Source organism: Leptosomus discolor, chromosome 7 (assembly GCF_034619465.1).
Source record: "Leptosomus discolor isolate bLepDis1 chromosome 7, bLepDis1.hap2, whole genome shotgun sequence".
Taxonomy (NCBI): Eukaryota; Metazoa; Chordata; class Aves; order Leptosomiformes; family Leptosomidae; genus Leptosomus; species Leptosomus discolor.
The window spans coordinates 18,631,464-18,650,024 of NC_141397.1; the positions used below are offsets into that span (position 1 = coordinate 18,631,464).

Here is an 18,561-nt window from a genome sequence, read left to right on the forward strand (position 1 = left end):
AGGTTTGCAGAATATACATTATTAGCTGATGTTTGCTAATCTTCTTCCCTGTACTCAAATTGTGATTTAATCTCTGATCAGCTAATAAATGCCAAAGCAGTTGGTAACTTTTCATTGAGAAAGGGAAAATAGGTTTTCTTGATTTTGAAGTATAATCAGTTTTAATGGAATATCAACAAGTATTCCCAGCAAAGTTGATGACAGAGGGCAGAGATGATTTCACAGCTACCTTTAATCTTCCTACTATAGTCATGAAAGTTTGGCCACTTAACAGTGAGTTCAGAGTACTTCACCAGGCTCACTGCTCTGACAAGGGGACCCTATTTTTTCTGCTGTCTGTAAGAGGCAGCCCAAGGAGGGATGACACAAGTCAATCTAGACAGAACAGTATATCAATAGAAATATGGTCATCATTTATTCAGTATGCAGAGAGACTACATTTATCTGCAAAAAAAGTATGCATGTTGGGTTTTTTCATATTAATTCTTGATAGACATGTCTGTCTGATAAATATAAGGAAAGTCATCCTTTCACTCAGTATAATAAAACCTCAAGAAACAACATGTTCTCGATAACATAAAGACATTCGTTTGGTAGTAAGGTAATAACTTTCCAGATGGAATGACCTGGTGCTTATATGACTACACAATGTGTCTGTAAACAAATTTGAAAAGTAAGTTTGCTGCAGTAATGTTTATTGGCTTTACATGGGCCAGTATTTACAAAGCAGAATTTGTAAGTATGCTTAACTTGTTAAAACTTCCTAAATAAAGAAAAAGTAAACTAAAATAAGCAGATGCTTACTGTAAGCTTTAAAAGCTATTTATTCAGCTGGTATTTGTGCCTTAAGTCCAGTATCAGTATTAGAACACTGGAATAAAACAGAAGCCTTTAATACAGTTCATTATTCTAGAAAGCTGGAGCTAACTAATCCTTCTTCCCACTGGCCTCCAAATGCGTCTCTCAACCAGTGAACTCTTTGTTCCTAAAGCCCCTTAATACACTTTTTATTTCAGATGTCACTTTCCCACCGTTCAAGGAACATAAGGTGCCATGTGTCATTGCACCAACATAAACTTTATTTCTGCTGATGCCTTTTGGTAGTAAGTAAGAGATAGCTTACTTATAATAAACAGGCTGCATTTAGTGCCCTTTCTGTCATTTTAGTTTGTTGCCGTACAGGGAGTGTACCGTGTTTGTAGTTGATAACGTCAGGCTTCTTTCTTTGTAAGTGATAGACGAGAAAATATTCTGAAATGAATATATTCACTTTCTTATATGAAAGGTATGCCCATAGGGCTTAGAGCATTTTAAAACAGCAAGGTCTTTCAAATGAAGTGAAGAGGAATTAAAGTCTATATGTCAATGAACTTATCTTGGGTTTATTGCAGTGTTGCAAAAATCGTGCATTTTCTTCTGTATCATTGATTCCTTGCCATTTACCCTGTTAACTGTAATGTCTTTTAAAGCCACTGTAGCATTGACAGAATTGTATGACAAGTCATATGCCAAGAATGTCTTGCCAAATTTAAAAGTCATTATAGTAACCAGTTTCTTGAAGGAATTACCAAAAAACCTAATCATGCTGAGGTAACAGGGCAGACCTAAATAACTGGCAGTCCAACTACTTCTTTTGGCAGACAGTGGCAAAAACCTCATCATAATTTCTTCTACAAGTTTTTTCAACTAAGCTGGGCCTTCAGTAGTATTATGCTGTGCTAAGATGTCTCTCAGTACAGTTTACAAACTCAGTAAAATCAGACATACAAACAGATGAAGGTGAAGAATGTTTGCTGTAGCCTTTGCCAGTTGCCAAGTGGGTGTTTATCAGCAAATACCTATTATAGGCTGAAAAGAATCAAATTACTTTTAATGTGATGGCAACATCTGATGCAAGACATTGTTGTCTTCTACAGCTAAATAAGTTGAACATGAAGGGACTTGACAGCATGTATTATGAAACACATTATGGTCTGGAGACTGGGTGTCGCCCTAACAACCGGACAATATTTCCTTAATTAAGTATAATTTTTTCCCTACGTGATCACAAGAGGATTCTGCAAACTCTGGTAAATGAATGGTCTGGCAAATGCATGTAATTCTCTGCTTTAGGTAACTGTCAGCTTCAAATGAGTTAAGCTGTCTTAGGAAAGCTGCAAATACTTGATTTGTTTTCCCAACTTCTTTTCCTCACATATTAAACAGCATATGTTTAGAGACTAGAATAGATGTATTTTCTATTTTAAAATAATACGTTTACTGTCTCTGAGCAATTTTTTTGTCCTTGATATATTTCTCTCCAGTCCATATTTTTTTTAAAGTTTATTTGCAAAACCTGTCTTGCTTACTTACTTACTGAAAGACATTTGCTATCAGATTTTTCCACTGTGTGTCTGGCACTTGCGTTTGCTACAGTAAATCATAAGACTTCCTTCACTGCTTCCCCTTCTTCATTTCCAGGTTCCTGAATTCATACACAGGAATAGCTATCAGTCTGTCACATCTGTAATCACAGCAAGTTCCTCCAACCATACCTTTGCAATAAACATCTTTGCAAAGAAAATTTGGTATTTTAAGGCTTTGGGACATCCTAAATTAATTGCAGCCATCCTAAATTAATTGCTGGCAGTGTGGGGCTCCATGAAGCTGTGGTGTGAGTGTGACTTTCTGCTTAGCCCATCACACATCACAAGTGGGAGCTCACCTTGTCTGTCACAGAAAGCCCTGAGGCAATTCTCCATCTCTAAGCCAAAGGAGAAAACTGCTCATAGAGGGAACTGAGTACTGTTTATCAGTTGACAAATGTGGTTTGAGCATTTATGGATTGGTTCAGTAAAAATGCTGTTTTGTGGTGTGGATCATTCTGAGCATAAAGCTTATGATTTCTTACCGTAACCAAAATATGCAGATGGATGTCCAAGCCTTATGACCTTGTCTGGCTGCGTGGTATCCCAGGCTACTGATTTGGAACATACAGTAAAATCGGCATTTTCCTTGGGCACGATGCTACTTCACACCCTTGCACCGAATCTGCTATGCAGGGACTCCCAAATGGGCTGAATGAGTGTATGTCCTGCAGATTTGCTTTCAGACTTTTTCAGGAAAAGGGTAGATTTTTTTCCTGCAAAAAAGAGAGGAGCAGCATGAAAGAGAAGAATGTCATTTAAACAAGAAAGAAGGACTTTTTGAATAAAGTTTTAACTCCACTATGCTGAAATAAATTTTGTGGTGAAAGTTTGTGATTATCTTGATTTGTAAGGGCATGCACCAACAAGAAGGTTAGCACAGTGGTAGCTCACTAGAATGAGTTAATCAATGGATTAATCTGTGTAAACCAGTGCAAATTAATACAGCCAAGAAAGAGGCAAGAGGGTTCACAAGTGTTGCAGGTTTGATACTTGCACACTGATCAGCTTGTTTTATAAGCATTTATTTGGAATAATGACAGATATTCTGTGGAGGCTAGTTTCTGTAATTTACCAAATTTCTCAAGGGAAACGTAATCCACTATGTGACATAAAACAAGCGTGTATGTTTTTCATATGCCAAGAGTATTACAAAAAGGACTGACCAAGCTGAGTCTACCTCCTCTTTACCATTGCATGCAAGTAATCAGTTTGCAGATACTGCAGAATCTGTCGTTCTCAGATAGAATATGCATAGGCAAAACTTTGCTGGAAAGAGAAAAAATTGAATTGGTACTTCCCCAGCATTGTTTATTTTTGTTTATTTTATAGAGTCACAGAAAGGTTTGGATTGGAAGGGACCTTAAAGATCACCTAGTTCCACCCCCTTGCCATGGGCAGGGACACTTTCCACTAGACCAGGTTGCTCAAAGCCCCATCCAGCCTGGCCTTGAACACTGCCAGGGAGGGGGCAGCCACAGCTTCTCTGGGCAACCTGTGCCAGTGCCTCACCACCCTCACAGTGAAGAACAACTTCTTTACATCTAATCTAAATCTGTCCTCTTTCAGTTTAAAGACATTACCCTTTGTCCTATCACTACATGCCCTTGTAAAAAGTCTTTCTCCAGCTTTCTTGTAGACTCACTTGAGGTACTGGAAGGCTGCTATAAGGTGTCCGCGGAGCCTTCTCTTCTCCAGGTTGAACAACCCCAACTCTCAGCCTGTCATCATAGGAGAGGTGCTCCTTCGCTCTGATCATCTTCGTGGCCCTTCTCTGGACTCACTCCAATGGGTCCATGTCCTTCTTATGTTGAGGGCCCCATAGCCGAACAGAGTACTGCAGGTGGGGTCTCACCAGAGCGGCGTAGAGGAGGAGACTCATCTCACTCAGCCTGCTGGCCATGCTGCTTTTGATGCAGCCCAGGGTGCAGTTGGCTTTGTGGACTGCAAGCACATGTTGCCAGGTCATGTTGAGCTTCTCGTCAGCCAAGACCCTCAAGCCCTTCTCTGCAGGGCTGTTCTCAACTCATTCTTCACCCAGCCTATGCTTGGGATTGCCCCAAGCTAGGTGCAGGACCTTGCACTTGGCCTTGTTTAACTTCATAAGGTTTGCCTGGACCCACCCATCAAGCTTGTCAAGCTCCCTCTGGATGGCCTCCCTTCCATCCAGTGTATAGAGCGCACCACACAGCTTGGTGTCATCAGCAAACTTGCTGAGGGTGCACTGAATTACACTGTCCATGTCTCCGACAAAGTTGTGAGTATTCAGATATGCAACTGAAAATTTGGTATCTTTTGCTTCTAATCAGATCCTTGGAGATGCAGTCACATAGCTCTACATAAATGTGAGACAGACACTTAAGAACAGGTGTGCCGTGGGTTTTGGAACTGGTTTATTTTACATTCTTATTTATAGGTGGATTGTCAGTAATCTCAATGGAAAAAGTGTCAGTTTTCCTTTTTTTTTTTTTTTTAAGAAATATATCCATCCACATTTTCCACACTTTGTAGCAGATGTAATGTTGTGATTGTGCAAATTTGTAATGTGTGCACACAAACATACGTATGCACAAAATAGAGCTATTATTTCATATTAAGAAATAGCTGGAAATATCTCCTTATTTCACTATCTGCGAGAAAAAGAGCAGACCATTCTTTCTGATGGCTTTCTATAACCAACACAGGAAATAGCATTTTACACCATATAACTGAAGAGAATCAACACTTCATTAAGGCATGAAGTTACCGACATGGGAGCTTGGGGAGCGAGAGAGCAAAAGCAAGGAATATGAATGGCAAAGAAGCTTTCTTCAAAGCTTCTCTGGCATGTCTTTTGTTTCATTTTTGTTCAAAGTCTTGTTCTTGCTTTAGTTCATATGCTGTTTGTTATTAATGTCTTTGTTTTTCATGCAGAGAAGAAAAATGCTTTTAAATGCTGTGTATGTGTTTTAAATGGGTGTCACTAACAAACTCACTGTCAATAGCTGGTCTTACTTAATCAACTATAAAATGTCATTAGTAAGGGTTCTTAATTGAGACTGGAAAAACCCAAGATAATTACCATAATAGGTTGAAGATCTTAGAGACTGGGTTTTAGAAGTCAGAGAAAATTTGGGACATATGTGTTCTGTCTGTAATATTGTTCTATATAGGATATGGAAAAATAGAAATGACAGACATTTTGCAATGTACAGTAGCATTCAACATAGAAAGAGCATATGCATTTGTTTGTCAGAAGCAATGAAGTAAAAAATGATACTTAATTGGAACTGACATAAAATGGCCTCATTAGTAGTACAAATAATATATGTGTGTAGCTTGGTTGTCAATAGGAACAAAACATATTTCCTCTGACAGATATATTAGTCTCTTTTAAGATTCATGTCAAGTTTTCAGCCAGGTTCACTCGTTTAGAGAATGCTGCTTTCTTTGTTAAAGTGGAATATTGATGTGTAAATGGTGTGTGTTTGAAGGGTGCTGTGATAACACCAACGATGGACCACACTATGTCAATGCAGCCAGCAAGCATGATGGGCCCTCTGACCCAACAGATGAACCACCTTTCCTTGGGCACAACAGGAACGGTAAGATCATAGATTATACTATTTACTTTCTATATTGCAAAACATTTATTGCTTACTGAATTTCTCAAGGTTAATTTATTACTTGTGGGTTTTCAGTGCTTCACTTTTTTGCAGTTTAATACTGCCATGGTTTACCTTTTTTTTCTCCATGTCCAGAGATGTTTGGTGCTATCCGGCTAAACATATCAAAGTGCCTTTCATCAGGGCCCAAACATGATGTACAACGCAAGCAGTATCCTCATATTGCTATGTCATGAAAACATGTATGTACAAATATATTTTTAAAACCATCATACAGTCAGCATTAGGTATTATAGAACAGAAATGACAAAGAAGTATGAGTAGTAAAACAGTAGGACAACAAAACTTAAAATACTTAGCAGAAATTATCTGTACTAATTCTCATGTAAATATGGAAGTACTCCTTTATCAATTTGCTTTTTAATAAGAAATTGATTGCTTGTCAATGTACAAAGTTTTATACTATTGGGAAATGGGAGTTCTGGCTTCATGGTAGGATCCACTACTCTCTTCTAAATCATAGCAGCCAGCCATACATAGTTTGCTCTAAGCTCGGAAATGTGATTTTGGGTCAAGGTCAGCTGTGTTTCCAGTATATTGTATTTAAACATGCATATTTCAATAATTATTTTCTCTTTAAGCTGTGTAAGTCAAACTCAATTAACTCGCCCAGAGTCAGAGAAAGGCAGAAAATACTCTTATTAGAGATTATTAAAACAGTCTGAAAAGTTCCTAAAATACAACAGCCTACATACAATATATGGTGGTTTGATATGTGAATGTGCGCACACTGCATGTACACGTATATTTTTCTGAAAATGCAGGAATAAACATTGCACTTTCATGTCTTTAGCCCACATACTCTTTACATAATAATTACGTGAAAGATCTATTATGCACTTACAAATTTTTTTTCTATTTCACCTCTGAACTACTTGATACTTTTCTATAGGAACACAGTTTTCCAACTTTGGTTTGTTTTTTTTTTTTTAATTAACTAAGGTACTGAATAAAGTTGTATCTGTACAAAGTTATTTAACCCACTAGTTTGGGTCTTCTCTTCCTCTTCCTGATCCTTTTATCTTCCTCTCCTTTTTTTCTTATCTGTTGAATTTAATTCTAACTCCAGTGTCTTTTCCCCCTTTTTTAAAAAAACTCTGTTAAGATATGAGACTCTTCTATTTATTTCTGATGAAACTTAAATGTGATGGTTTATTGTTTATTCCCATTATTTTAAATGTTACATTCAATAATCAAAAGAAGTAGGAGTTATATCTCAAAGTTAATATCCACATTTTCCCCCTCCGAAGAAAGGAAATTGAAGGAAACACTTGGACTAGTGAGAATTTTTGCATGTGTAATGACTGTGATTCAAAAGTGTGTTTAAAAATTAAGACAAAGAAATGGAAAATGAATTCTGGTTGTGCTGCTGGGCAGCTTGTATGAATTCTTCCTTCTGTCTATCATTTTCATTTCCATGACTTTTACAGACATTGTCTTCTGTGCTCATTTTCTCACAGTCTTAATGCAAGCTAGAAAATTCCCAGCTAATATTCTCTTCCAACTTGAGACCACTATTAAAATGCTCATAGTAAACAAATCCATTTGGGGAGGCAGGGGAGGGACTCTGAAAGGCAGTGGGTGATCTAGTGGGTGATAATAAGATCCTAAGTTTATTTTGCTGCAAAGAAAATCTTTCCATACTTGTCCTAGCTCTTTACAAAGTCTTATCTTTCAAGGCCATAGCATTCCCTGATAACTTCTTGAAATACGTTCAGATGTATACCATATAGGTTTATGTTTGCTATCTTTAAAACTCCTAACTCGTTTACGGAAAACCTGAAGAGCAAGAAAGAATGGGTGTCACAATATCCATTGGCTTTTCCGAAATCTCAAATGACACCCTTTTTTTTCATATACAGGATTTCTCTTTGGTAAAAATTCCATCAGCACCATATTCAGTTAATGTCCTCATGCAAGCAAGGTAATCATGGAGGTCATTGGGAATTCCTCCTCTCAGGAATTAAAGGGAGAACTTCAGGATTTGAGCTACCAGTAGCAGTTTTGTTGGATGTATCCATCATGACTTCAAATTGAATCTTTCTAATGTGTTCTGTTACAGAAAAAATGTGAGGGAAATGGACAACCTATTTAGAAATATGATTTATTTAGAGATATTTGTACTTCATATATTCTGGAGTCTGAATTTCAGTCCAGAGAGAGCAGCATTGAGAGCATAAAGCCATGATGAATTCAGCCAAATCCAAACCATGCGTACTGTGAGTAACTCAGCAGGACTAAGTTTTATGGGAGATAAGACATAAACTATACATTTCTGTTACGAATATATTTTTTAATTTTATCCTTAAAATTGTGCAACAGGGTGCCATAAAGAGCTACCAGCTATCTTGCAAGAAACCAGCCATATATTTTTAAGCAAATAAGCCAAAAAGTCACAAATGATTCTGCTCGGTGTGGCTGTAACTCTGTCCGAATTTAACTTAAAAGCTTGCAGTATGCAAAGCACTTTTTATTAAAAGGCTTTTATACATTCACTTCCTTAGACAAACCATTTTGCTAATTAACATAACATATTTTTAAGCCAAAACAGAACTCTGTGGTCACTTAAGTGAGAATTGACTTCAAACCCACTTCCAGACTTGCCCAATTCAGGATGAATGTTAGGTTTCTAAAACAGTGCTTCCAACAGAAAATCTCTTCCCTAGTGAGTAAGCTAGAGAAATAGCATAAGGGCCTATGCATGCCTTATATCTTGTGGGAATTATTCTGCCTTTTGATGCTTTTAAAAGATTAAAATACTCTGTCCAGGCTGAAGCCATTCCAGAGGGGAAACCTTTTACAGAGGAGCACTGTTTAGCACTTTGGTGAGGCGAGTTACCTGAGTAAGAGTGGCCTCTGCCAATTCCTGCCTCAAAATCAAAAATTGGATTTAAGTTTTGACCTCTCAACCCTGAAGCACACATTAAAACCCCATGGGAATTTGAGGGGCAGCTGCCTCCATCCCTGCTTGCATTGATCATTTAGTCACCAGCCCAGGGCGGGCATTTCTGGCTAAATGCTGGCAGGGGTGCTTACTTCCATCTGGGAGCATCCAATTCAGCAGCCAAAACAGAGCAATTTTCCTACAACCCCACTCACAGCCAGCTGCCTTCCCCTTGTGCTATGGGAGGCCTTCAGTTACTGGCCACAAAAAGGACAAGGAATTTTGTTTAGGAAACCATTTGCCATAATAGGAGCAAGAAGTTTTCTTTCTCTCCAAAAATCCCAAAGAATGTGCATATAATTTTATTTTATTATCTTTTTTTAACATTCTTATTTCTTATCTATTATTGAATTGTCTGCATAAAATCAGACATCTCTGCTATGCTAAGCACTCTTTAATCAGGTGGATGCACTAAGGCTATCAAGATGCCAGGCCAAGTGAAAAACTGCAAATCCATCTTTACTTGATTTCACTGCTGACCTCATGAAAACATACAGCTGCAGCAAATATTCCAGGCCAAAGGATGGTAAAGCGCACCAGGGGAAGAGAGGAGGTAGTGATCTGCAGTTCATGGCAACTTGACCCTATGTTCCTGTGCTGTGAGATAATTTTGTACAACATTTGCATCTCCCAGTTACTGTGCTTTGTGCTCATCCACCAAGAACAGAATTCCTTTCTGCCTTTATGAAAATCAGATTGATTTATGCCAGTGAAAATAGAGTTTATGTTACTGATGAATTGAGAGGCAAGTGTGCTGCTCTGATCCCCTCCCCAAATGTCCCTGAAATCTTAAGCAGAGGGTCTGCCAGAGGGGTGATTTCTGCCATATTTGTATGTATATTTCATACATATGTCTTCACTCAAAAAGAGCAGAAAGCATTTACACGGGTGCACTGGCTGTGGGCAAATATGTAAAGAAAACCTAAGCGTAAATTATGTCAAGATTACAGCAAAAAGGTGAAAACTCTGAATATTCTGATTAAGGCTGACAACCCAGCCTCGGCTCCTACAATTGTATTAAAATGAAATTTTAATGCTGAGAGGCATAATGTGAAGACAGACAACTGGGTTTAACCTTGAAATTTTTCTTTTGTTTACTAGTTTATTATTATTTGTTACAGTAAGTCTTGTTTTTCCCATGTAATATTCATTTGCAGTTAAGTCTGCTATTAAAAAAGGTACCATAGAGGGAGAATAAAGTGAGTGAGTCTATAAGGGTAGCTTTGAAAGAGCAGCATTAGTATGTGTTTAATAATGTATGGAGGCTGGAATTGTTCCATCATCAGCCTGTCATTCAAAATGTTTCCGATACAGCCATTGATCTGACATCTGTTTCGTGGTTTAATAAAGTTGTGATTGATGCCTGAGTGGATGTAATACAAAAACCTTTAGAAATATAAAAACTGAGCAGTCTGATCACTGCTTTCAGTCACTGTTGCTCAGCTCCCTTTTACTGTGACACTTCCACGTTTGGCCGTCAGCAGCAATAATCCACCTCTTCAGTGGAAAGAAGATTTGCTGTGTTCTTTCTCCTCTGCTGCTCGTTCCTGAAGGAAGTTTTCTGTTCTGCACTTTCTTGGTCCAGATTTCTTTCCCCTCCCTGCTGTTAGCATCCATTTCTGATGCTGCTTGGGTTCCAGTTTCATTCAACAGATTAAGGCAGCCTTTGTTACTCCTTATTGGCAGGGAGGTAATTCCAGCTTTTTTTCCGCTCTCTTTTGGAACTGCCTTACTGTAGGCTTGTTTCATCTTAAACCTTTGAGGCCTACACCAATGGGAGAGTGAGTACAAGCCAGGTTTTTTACTAAAACTGCTAACTCAACTCTGCTGCTTAATTGTTCTTCACGCTTCCAGATGGTTCACTCAGCTTTCAGTTTCTCATTTAGAAACATAATAGGAACTTAGAAAATTAGTTCTCCATTGCACTAAAAAAAAAAAAAAAAAAAACCAACAAAAAAAAACGTAAAATAAATTGTTTAATTGTTCTGGATACCTCTGTATTAAAAATGCAGTGAGGTGGAAGAACTGCTTTGGCGTAATGTAGGATTCTGTTGAAACTGCAAACTACCCTAACTCAGCTTTCCTGGTGTGTAGTATCACTAGAAATCTCTCAATGGAATAACAGGCTTGCTATGCAGGTACATCAGTCTTATCTTTCACTTTGTTGGTTCTTTTTGTTGCCAGCAGAGCTTGATGATATCTCCAGAACCATTCAATGGAACAACAAGCTTGTTATAAGTTTTTTATCTTTTATTTCCTTTGGATGCTCCATGGTCACCAGTGGTTTAAATGTCACCTAAAGGCCTCAGCAGAATAGCTGCATTGTTAGATAGGGTTGGGTTTTTTTTTCCTGTTTAATCTGCAATTCTATTTGCACATACTACAGCTACATCATCGCATCAGACATCATCGCATTCCCTTGATGTTCAGATCCTTGTTCAAAAAGCACTCTCTGTTATTCTAATTGTATGTTGCAAGGTCCCTGGAGAGTTGGAGAAGTAAAGTTTCTTTGCAGCTTTGTGCTTTTCACGTTATCAGGTTTTAATCTTAAAGCTCTTTTATTTTATTTGTTGACTGACTGTTTCAGTTACTGTTTGTGTAGAAAATACAGGACTGAACCCATTGCAAATGACATTAGCTTAGTTCAGGCTGAAACTACGATCATCCTTGTCCATTTACTCAGACAAAGTCCAAGGCAAAGGCAAGTGATTAACAATATGGAGCGGTCTGGGGCAGGAGAACCATTTAAGGAGAAATCGTTCTGGTTGGAAGGGAGAACAGCATAAGCTCTCTTGAGATTCACAAAAAACAAATAGCTCCTCCTGCACCTTCCTTCCCAAACAGCCTCTTGAAAGGCAGCTCCAATTTGCCTGATACATAATTTGAGATAAAAAGGGGCACTCAGTACAACTGAAAAGCATCAGATTCCAAGTAGTCAACAAGGAACAAATAACATTTTGATGAAGCATTTAATCAATTTGCAGATTTTGCTGCCACTAAATATTGTTGAGACAAATAGGTTAGCAATCTTAAAAAAATAGATTCAACGTTTGCAGGTGCAGCAGCAGGGTGGAAAAATTCTTAATTTGATGGTATAGGCCAAACACCTGGTAGGGTGAACAAGGAAAGATGTGATTTTTCCCTTTTTGGACCACCTTGAAGTCCCACAGAGTCTTGTAAGAATTGAGTTGATCAGCCCTCATGTGGAGGAGGCTCTTTCTAATCAGCTGTCTCAGCATGGGTTCCACAGTCTACATTTGACCATAGCTATGCTTAGATGGTATTTTTGAATGAATAGAGGTTACAAAATCCCATTTCTGTAGTGTTCCCCCTTCTCTTTTGAGCTCAGCTTTACTTTCATACCATTTGTTGGTAGTGACTTACTGTTTGCCTTTATGTGCAAGTGTGCCTACCCTCAAAGCAACTGCCTGCCATAGACAGAGAAGGGGAATGTAAAAGGAGAATAAACACAGATCGAGGGAATTCCATTTTTGGTTCAAGCAGCCCTTCACATGAGCTCAGCGTGTCAGTAGCTTTTATTCTGTGTTAAATTTTACCTTCACATGACACTTCCACAAATGAACAAGTGCTTTTGTTGAGGACTCCTTGCCTCTCTTTGAGGTATCAGCTGCTGACTCGAAGTGACATTAGCCCAGATTCCCTTTCAGAGGAGGACTCAAGTCCCTGATTGTGGTGGTAAAAAGTTAAATCAACACAAAGCAACAGCGATGGATTGGCAAAGCAAAAAGTATCAACCAGAAGATCCATAACCAACACAACTTCATTTTCATAATCAGGCAAATGTCATTCATGTAATTAATTTGCAGCTGACTTCACATATCTGTGAACTAGAAGATTTAGAGGCTTATTTCTCCTATGTTTTCTTACGTATAGCTGCTGCAGTTCTATTTTGTGATTTTTTAAAGTGCTACCTAGTGGTACTTTGAAGGACAATGGGAATGTAGTTCAAAGCTACCGCTTCCAAAGCATGTTTGTTATTTAGTGATAGCCATGCACTGCATATAAAATCAATTTTTTTAATTTTGCAATAGTAATAGAAACCAAAAGCCATAAAACTTACATTATCTGGCATATAGTTGGTGGTCTGCAGCGTATACTCCCTTAAAAGGCTCACCTTTAGTCATACTCCAATAAATTTTTGTTCATATGTCTGCTAGAGACAAACCAAGATTGTGAACTTGTCTTTCTAGCTACTAAAAACCCCTAAAACCTTTGAATATTAAGAGGAAAAAAGTGTATGTTCACACATGTGCATGTGAAATTGTGCTGATGCCACAAATGACAGGGCAGGTTTTGGGGAGAAAAGATTAGTTTAGTTTGATTCGATTAGGCTTTAGTGATTTGTATAAGATTCAGCTGAAAGAGGCTCTTTATTAACAGACAGGGAAGTAGAAAAGAGGAACAAATAATAGGTTAAAAAGAGCTGAATATAATTCTAGGTTTGAAACATCCTGCCACACCTACAACTGGCAAACTCAATAAAAGGTGGAAAACAAAAGTACTCTAAATGTCAAATCTGTCATCTGTATTTTCTTGATGTGTTTCTCTTTTGTAAATGTGTTTTCTGTTTTGTAATCAAGAATGTAACTCTTTGCCTTATTAGAATGAAACTTGTTTTTATTGTCCTGCCTGTGTTTAAGGAGAGTCAGGTGATTCTGACAGAAATGATGAATGTGGCTTTCCAGAGAAGTAATGAATCCAAATCATCAGTGGTGCAATCTCTGTGGGGCCTCTGTAATGCAAGACAAGTTTGAGGATGTGGTCATGTGAAAAGCAAGGAGTGTATCCCAGAGGTGGTGCTTCCACAGGTCTTCTCTGCCAAGAGCTGAGAAACAGTCCTGTGGTCATGTCTCCACATGCTACAAGTGCATGTAAGCTAAGCAAGAAGTCCTGAAATCCTTGAAGGGGCTGTATCCTCAATGGAAAAGAACAACGTGATAAATTATATTGAAGAACAACTAGTTTCTGCTAAGTACTGTTGCAGTCCTTCACACAACATGATTTCTGTCTAAGGTGAAGTACTTGAATTGTATGAACTTCAACCACAGATGTTGTAAACTTTAGCTGAAAGAAAAGGGCATGAAGGTGACAGACAACAGTAGCTTATAACACAATGTAGGTATGTGAAGGGCATCCAAGGAAAGGAGGAGATGGTTTTGATGGTGCTAACAATACAAATAAGAATCTGAAAGTAAAATAGAGAAAGCATAACTTGAATCTGTTGCAGAAATTGGTAATATATTAAGAGCTAGACTAGTGTTTGAAGTGAATCATGGAAAGGTCATTGTTTGGGATATCTAGAACTCAGCTGGGCCAAACACTTTAAAATCCGCAGGAGTGACTTGCAGGTGTTGACACAAAACAAGAGCAATGGTCTAATAGCCTTTTTTCATCTCCAACCTGTTTTTCATTGGAGAGAAACGTTGTTATTTCAGTTAAAAGCAAGTAATAATAATTTAATTTGTATTTTCTATTAGTTTGAGTACTCAGAATTCAGGAAATTTTAAAAACTTTTAAAAATATTTACTGACCATGATGTACCAAGACTCAGAAAAGAGCTGTACATCAAAATAACATTTTATTTACGATGTCTGAAGTTTACACAGCCAAAGAGTAAACATATATTCCAAGTGACCATTCACATATTCACTTAGAAACAACATTTGGAAGCAAAAGTTAAGACTGACTCATTTCAACATGTGTTGTGTGGATTAGTAAGTATACTGCGTGCTTTTGGCTTTTTTTTTTTTTTTCCAATGGGATGGATACATTTTGTTAAGCAAAATGTTTCTGCTCTGAGCAGCAACCTTTGAATTACATTCCCAGTGTTTTCTCACAGGGAAAACTTCATTTCCAGGGGCATTGGGACTTCAGGTTATAGATACTGACGTGTTTCTGAAGGTGACACATTGCCACATTATTGAAAACACACACAATGAAAGTGAATTTATTTTGAAGGATGTTAGGTATTTTTCATATTTTATTCACAGTGACAAAAATAACCTGTGTGTTTGGCAAAGGCCTAGGTCTGCAGATGCTCACAAAAATAATATTCTGTTGAATCTCACTATCGTAACGTATCCCACTGAACTTCCATGCACAATGCATTTCACAGTTAATCCACGTGTCTTATCAGATGGTTGGCAAGCTGGTAGCCCAAAGGTTTGAACTTCCTCTAAGACAAATTGCCAGTGCTTTTGAGATATCTTTCTCACATTCATCCAGAAAGAGCAGCCTATTCAGTGTTCACTCATTTGTGAAGCAAGGTTAAATGAAGAAGTTGAATGTACAGTCTTCGTACACTGTGTAAGACACTGGCATCCTGTATATACAGTGATTTCATCCTGAAGTTCTCAAAAAAGGGTAGGCTTTGTTCAAATGATTTACAATTCCATAGGGAGCTGCTGATGGCTATAACCTCTGTGCCCTCAGATGGTATTTTATTATTTGTGAGTTATGGGTGATTCTGTGTCAGAGCTACAGCACTGTAGAATCCTCTTGCTCCTAAAAGACTCAGTTTGGGAGGAGAGTTCTGCTATAACTAATATTTACTATGAAACAGCTCAGTCAGCACATTTCATTAAACTGTAACAAGGGGTTTGAGAGCAGCTGCATTGAGTGAATTTGGGAGTTTGCTGAATTGAGTTGTTTTTCTAGCAAGGTAAATGAACTGTTGAACACAGCGGATTTCTACTGGGTGGCAGATGAGCGCTGCACCGTGTTGAGTTGGGTCCAGGGAGCAATCGTATCTCAAAGAGGCATATCCTTTTCTAGTCCCCCTGGAGGACTGCTATGTCCTTTGGGATGCATTATGGCTTTTGAATGTGACAGTCACACCTGTATGCTTCTAATTTTGCCTTTTTAATTTTAGTAGTTGTAATATAGCAGCAGCCAGCTTCTTAAGAGTTTAGTATCTAAATGTCCAAAATATTGCACATTTGCCAGCCTCAATTCCCTGTTTTCCTGTGCAGGGGTTTCACTCAAATCAGTGTAATATTTCTATGGCGCAAACTGATTTCACTGATGCAAAAAATTGATGTTGTTTGTGTTCTCTGGCCTGCCAACCACTGTTGTATGCAAGGTTTGCAGCATAGACCAAAGAAGTTATAATTTCCAAAGTGACTTTTTTTTTTTTCCAGCCACTAAGGCACCTGACTATTCCTTCCTCCCTTACTGTTTACTCTGATTCTGCTCTGCTGACAACCCTTCCCACCTAAAAATCCTGCACGGGGCTTAAAAATTGGTTCTATTTGTTCTTTTTTCAATTACTGTTTTTGACAGTGCTAATTGCACTGACAGAAATATAAGTGAGTATTTGGCTGTGATGTTATTCTCACAGATGATTTTGCCTAGTCTATACACAGAATCCAAATTGGGGCTCAAAATTTTAGTAGCCAAAGGTAATCTTCTAGCAAAAACTATTTTGCTGCCTTTCTTTTAACGTGGAAGTCCTCCTAACTAGCTGTTAGTAGGGCTGATTTCCTGTGAAGATAACAGATTTTTCTCAGGAAATTTCATTTTCTTGTAATAAATGGCTACTTCTTCAAAGTTGGCCATAATTTGATTCGTTGTATGTTATTTTAATTGAGGCTTTCTACTTTTATGTAATGTAAAGGATATTATTCTAGAAGATTAATCATATTACACAAAGTTTATTAGTAAGTAGAAAATAATACAAGTAGCAACAACTTCAAATTTCCTTTATGTGTTATGTGACATAGGGAAATAGTAGAAACAAATTCCATTTGGTCTATGGACACTGGTTGAATAAGTAGTTTTTATTATTATATTTATATAGTTTGTGCCTGAACTATTGAGAGCAGAAGACCACTGACCTTCCTGAAATTTCAATCCTATATAACAGAGTTGGAAATCAGAAAATGATTGATGGAAAAAGTTAAAGTAATTAACCTGCAAGAGAAGGCAAAGAAAAGAACTGATGCATTTCAAAGCTTATAAATCCACTTTTCCTTTTCATTAATTTTTTTTACAAATATCATGAGCAGCATTATATTTTCTTGTGTTTCGAAAGGGGAAAATATGGCATCATCTTGAGTTTATTTTTAATATTAGGATTTTTACTTTAGTGCATACAGTGTTGGATATGTGTTCCAAGGAATCATAATATATGATTGCAATTACAAGTCAGGCACAGAAGTGTAAAGGATTAGTGTCTCTGGCCTATAATTATTCCATAGAGATCTTTGCGGGCAGAGTTAGATCCATTGCAAACTAAGAAATTGCAGCACTTACTGTTAGTTTGAAGCACATCTTTTTCAGGCAGTTCAGTTTATGTAGCTGTGGAGTGTCTTTGGAAATATTTTAACTGCATCTGTATGTATCATGCAGATTTCTGCTAAACGTTTCTTCTTTCTTTTTTTTTCCAAATTACAAGTGGTACAGGAGGGAATCTATAGCATTTGCTATTCCTCCCAAACATAACAGGACTCCAGTCTTTTGAGAGGCATCCTGAGGTGGAAAACAACTGACAACAACAGCAGCACCTATATTGCATTTTGTAGTCCCAGAGAGCTTTAAAAACATTAATTAAACCTCATAACACCACTTAAATAAATAAGCAAATTAATGCGAGACCTTCAATTTCCTTTGAGGAAAATGAACTCCATGCGGTGTAGTCTTTCTTACAGCGTGAACAGCATCTCCTCTTCCAAACCTGGGGATGGCTCAGCTGTACTGCTAATGCAAGCAGGACGTTTGAGACAAAGCCCAGACTCTCGGCGCAAGGGACTGCTATCAGCTGTTCCAGTCATGACAGCTGAACTAATTGGCCTCTTCTTCTCAGTAAGTAAAGAGTAGGTTTTACCAGTTCTGGTTAGCTTGGACTTTACTCCTTACCTCTTCATTGTGTCTATGTCATGAATGTCAAATACATTTTGGCATTTGTATTTCCTTGAGTTCACTGGCAGCATGGACAGCTGTGTCTCGGTGGTTGTATTTAACAGTTTTAATCTCAGTCTGTTTTCATCTTCATGCTCTGTGTAGTCTTTCTCATGAACCTTCACAACAAGCAAAAATTTGCAGTCCTGAGGCTAGGATGACAGTTAAGCAGATGCTGTTTCAGTTCACAATGACAATTCCTTCAAGGCTATTAGGGGATATTACAGCTGGACAGGCTGGCAGACTAACCCCCCCAACACCCCCTCCATCCAAAGATTAAATTCATTGTCCCTGACATCAGCCATTAAGTGAGAGGAATCTGCAAATGCTCTTATTCAGCTTCAGGAATAGCCAGTTTTACACTTTCTAAATATTAACTCTGCTAATTTGTATTTTAAGAGTGAGGCTTGGGAGTTCAGTATAACACTCGTATGTCAGCAGCAATCCTTCTTTGTAAGGTGAATCATGCAAAGTGCTATGGTTTTAAAGGTGTTGATATTAAGTTATTTGATGGAAAAATGGCCACTTTGTCGTATCTGTCATATTCTTGGACAATAAAATGTTGTGCAGTTAGGACTTTCTCCATTGCAAATATTTGCACAGCACTTAAATCTTTTTTTTTTTCTTT

The 18,561-nt window shown here is 37.9% G+C and overlaps 1 protein-coding gene across 1 annotated transcript in view; it reads left to right on the top strand.

The window, feature by feature from the left end:
• The window catches only part of RBMS3 (RNA binding motif single stranded interacting protein 3), a 709,828-nt gene that overhangs the window by 672,665 nt on the left and 18,602 nt on the right, over positions 1–18,561 (top strand). Inside the window, exon 13 of the mRNA XM_086467847.1 lies at positions 5,879–5,989. Within this exon, the coding sequence (XP_086323973.1) occupies positions 5,879–5,989 (111 nt within the window). The remainder of the gene's footprint in view (positions 1–5,878; positions 5,990–18,561) is intronic.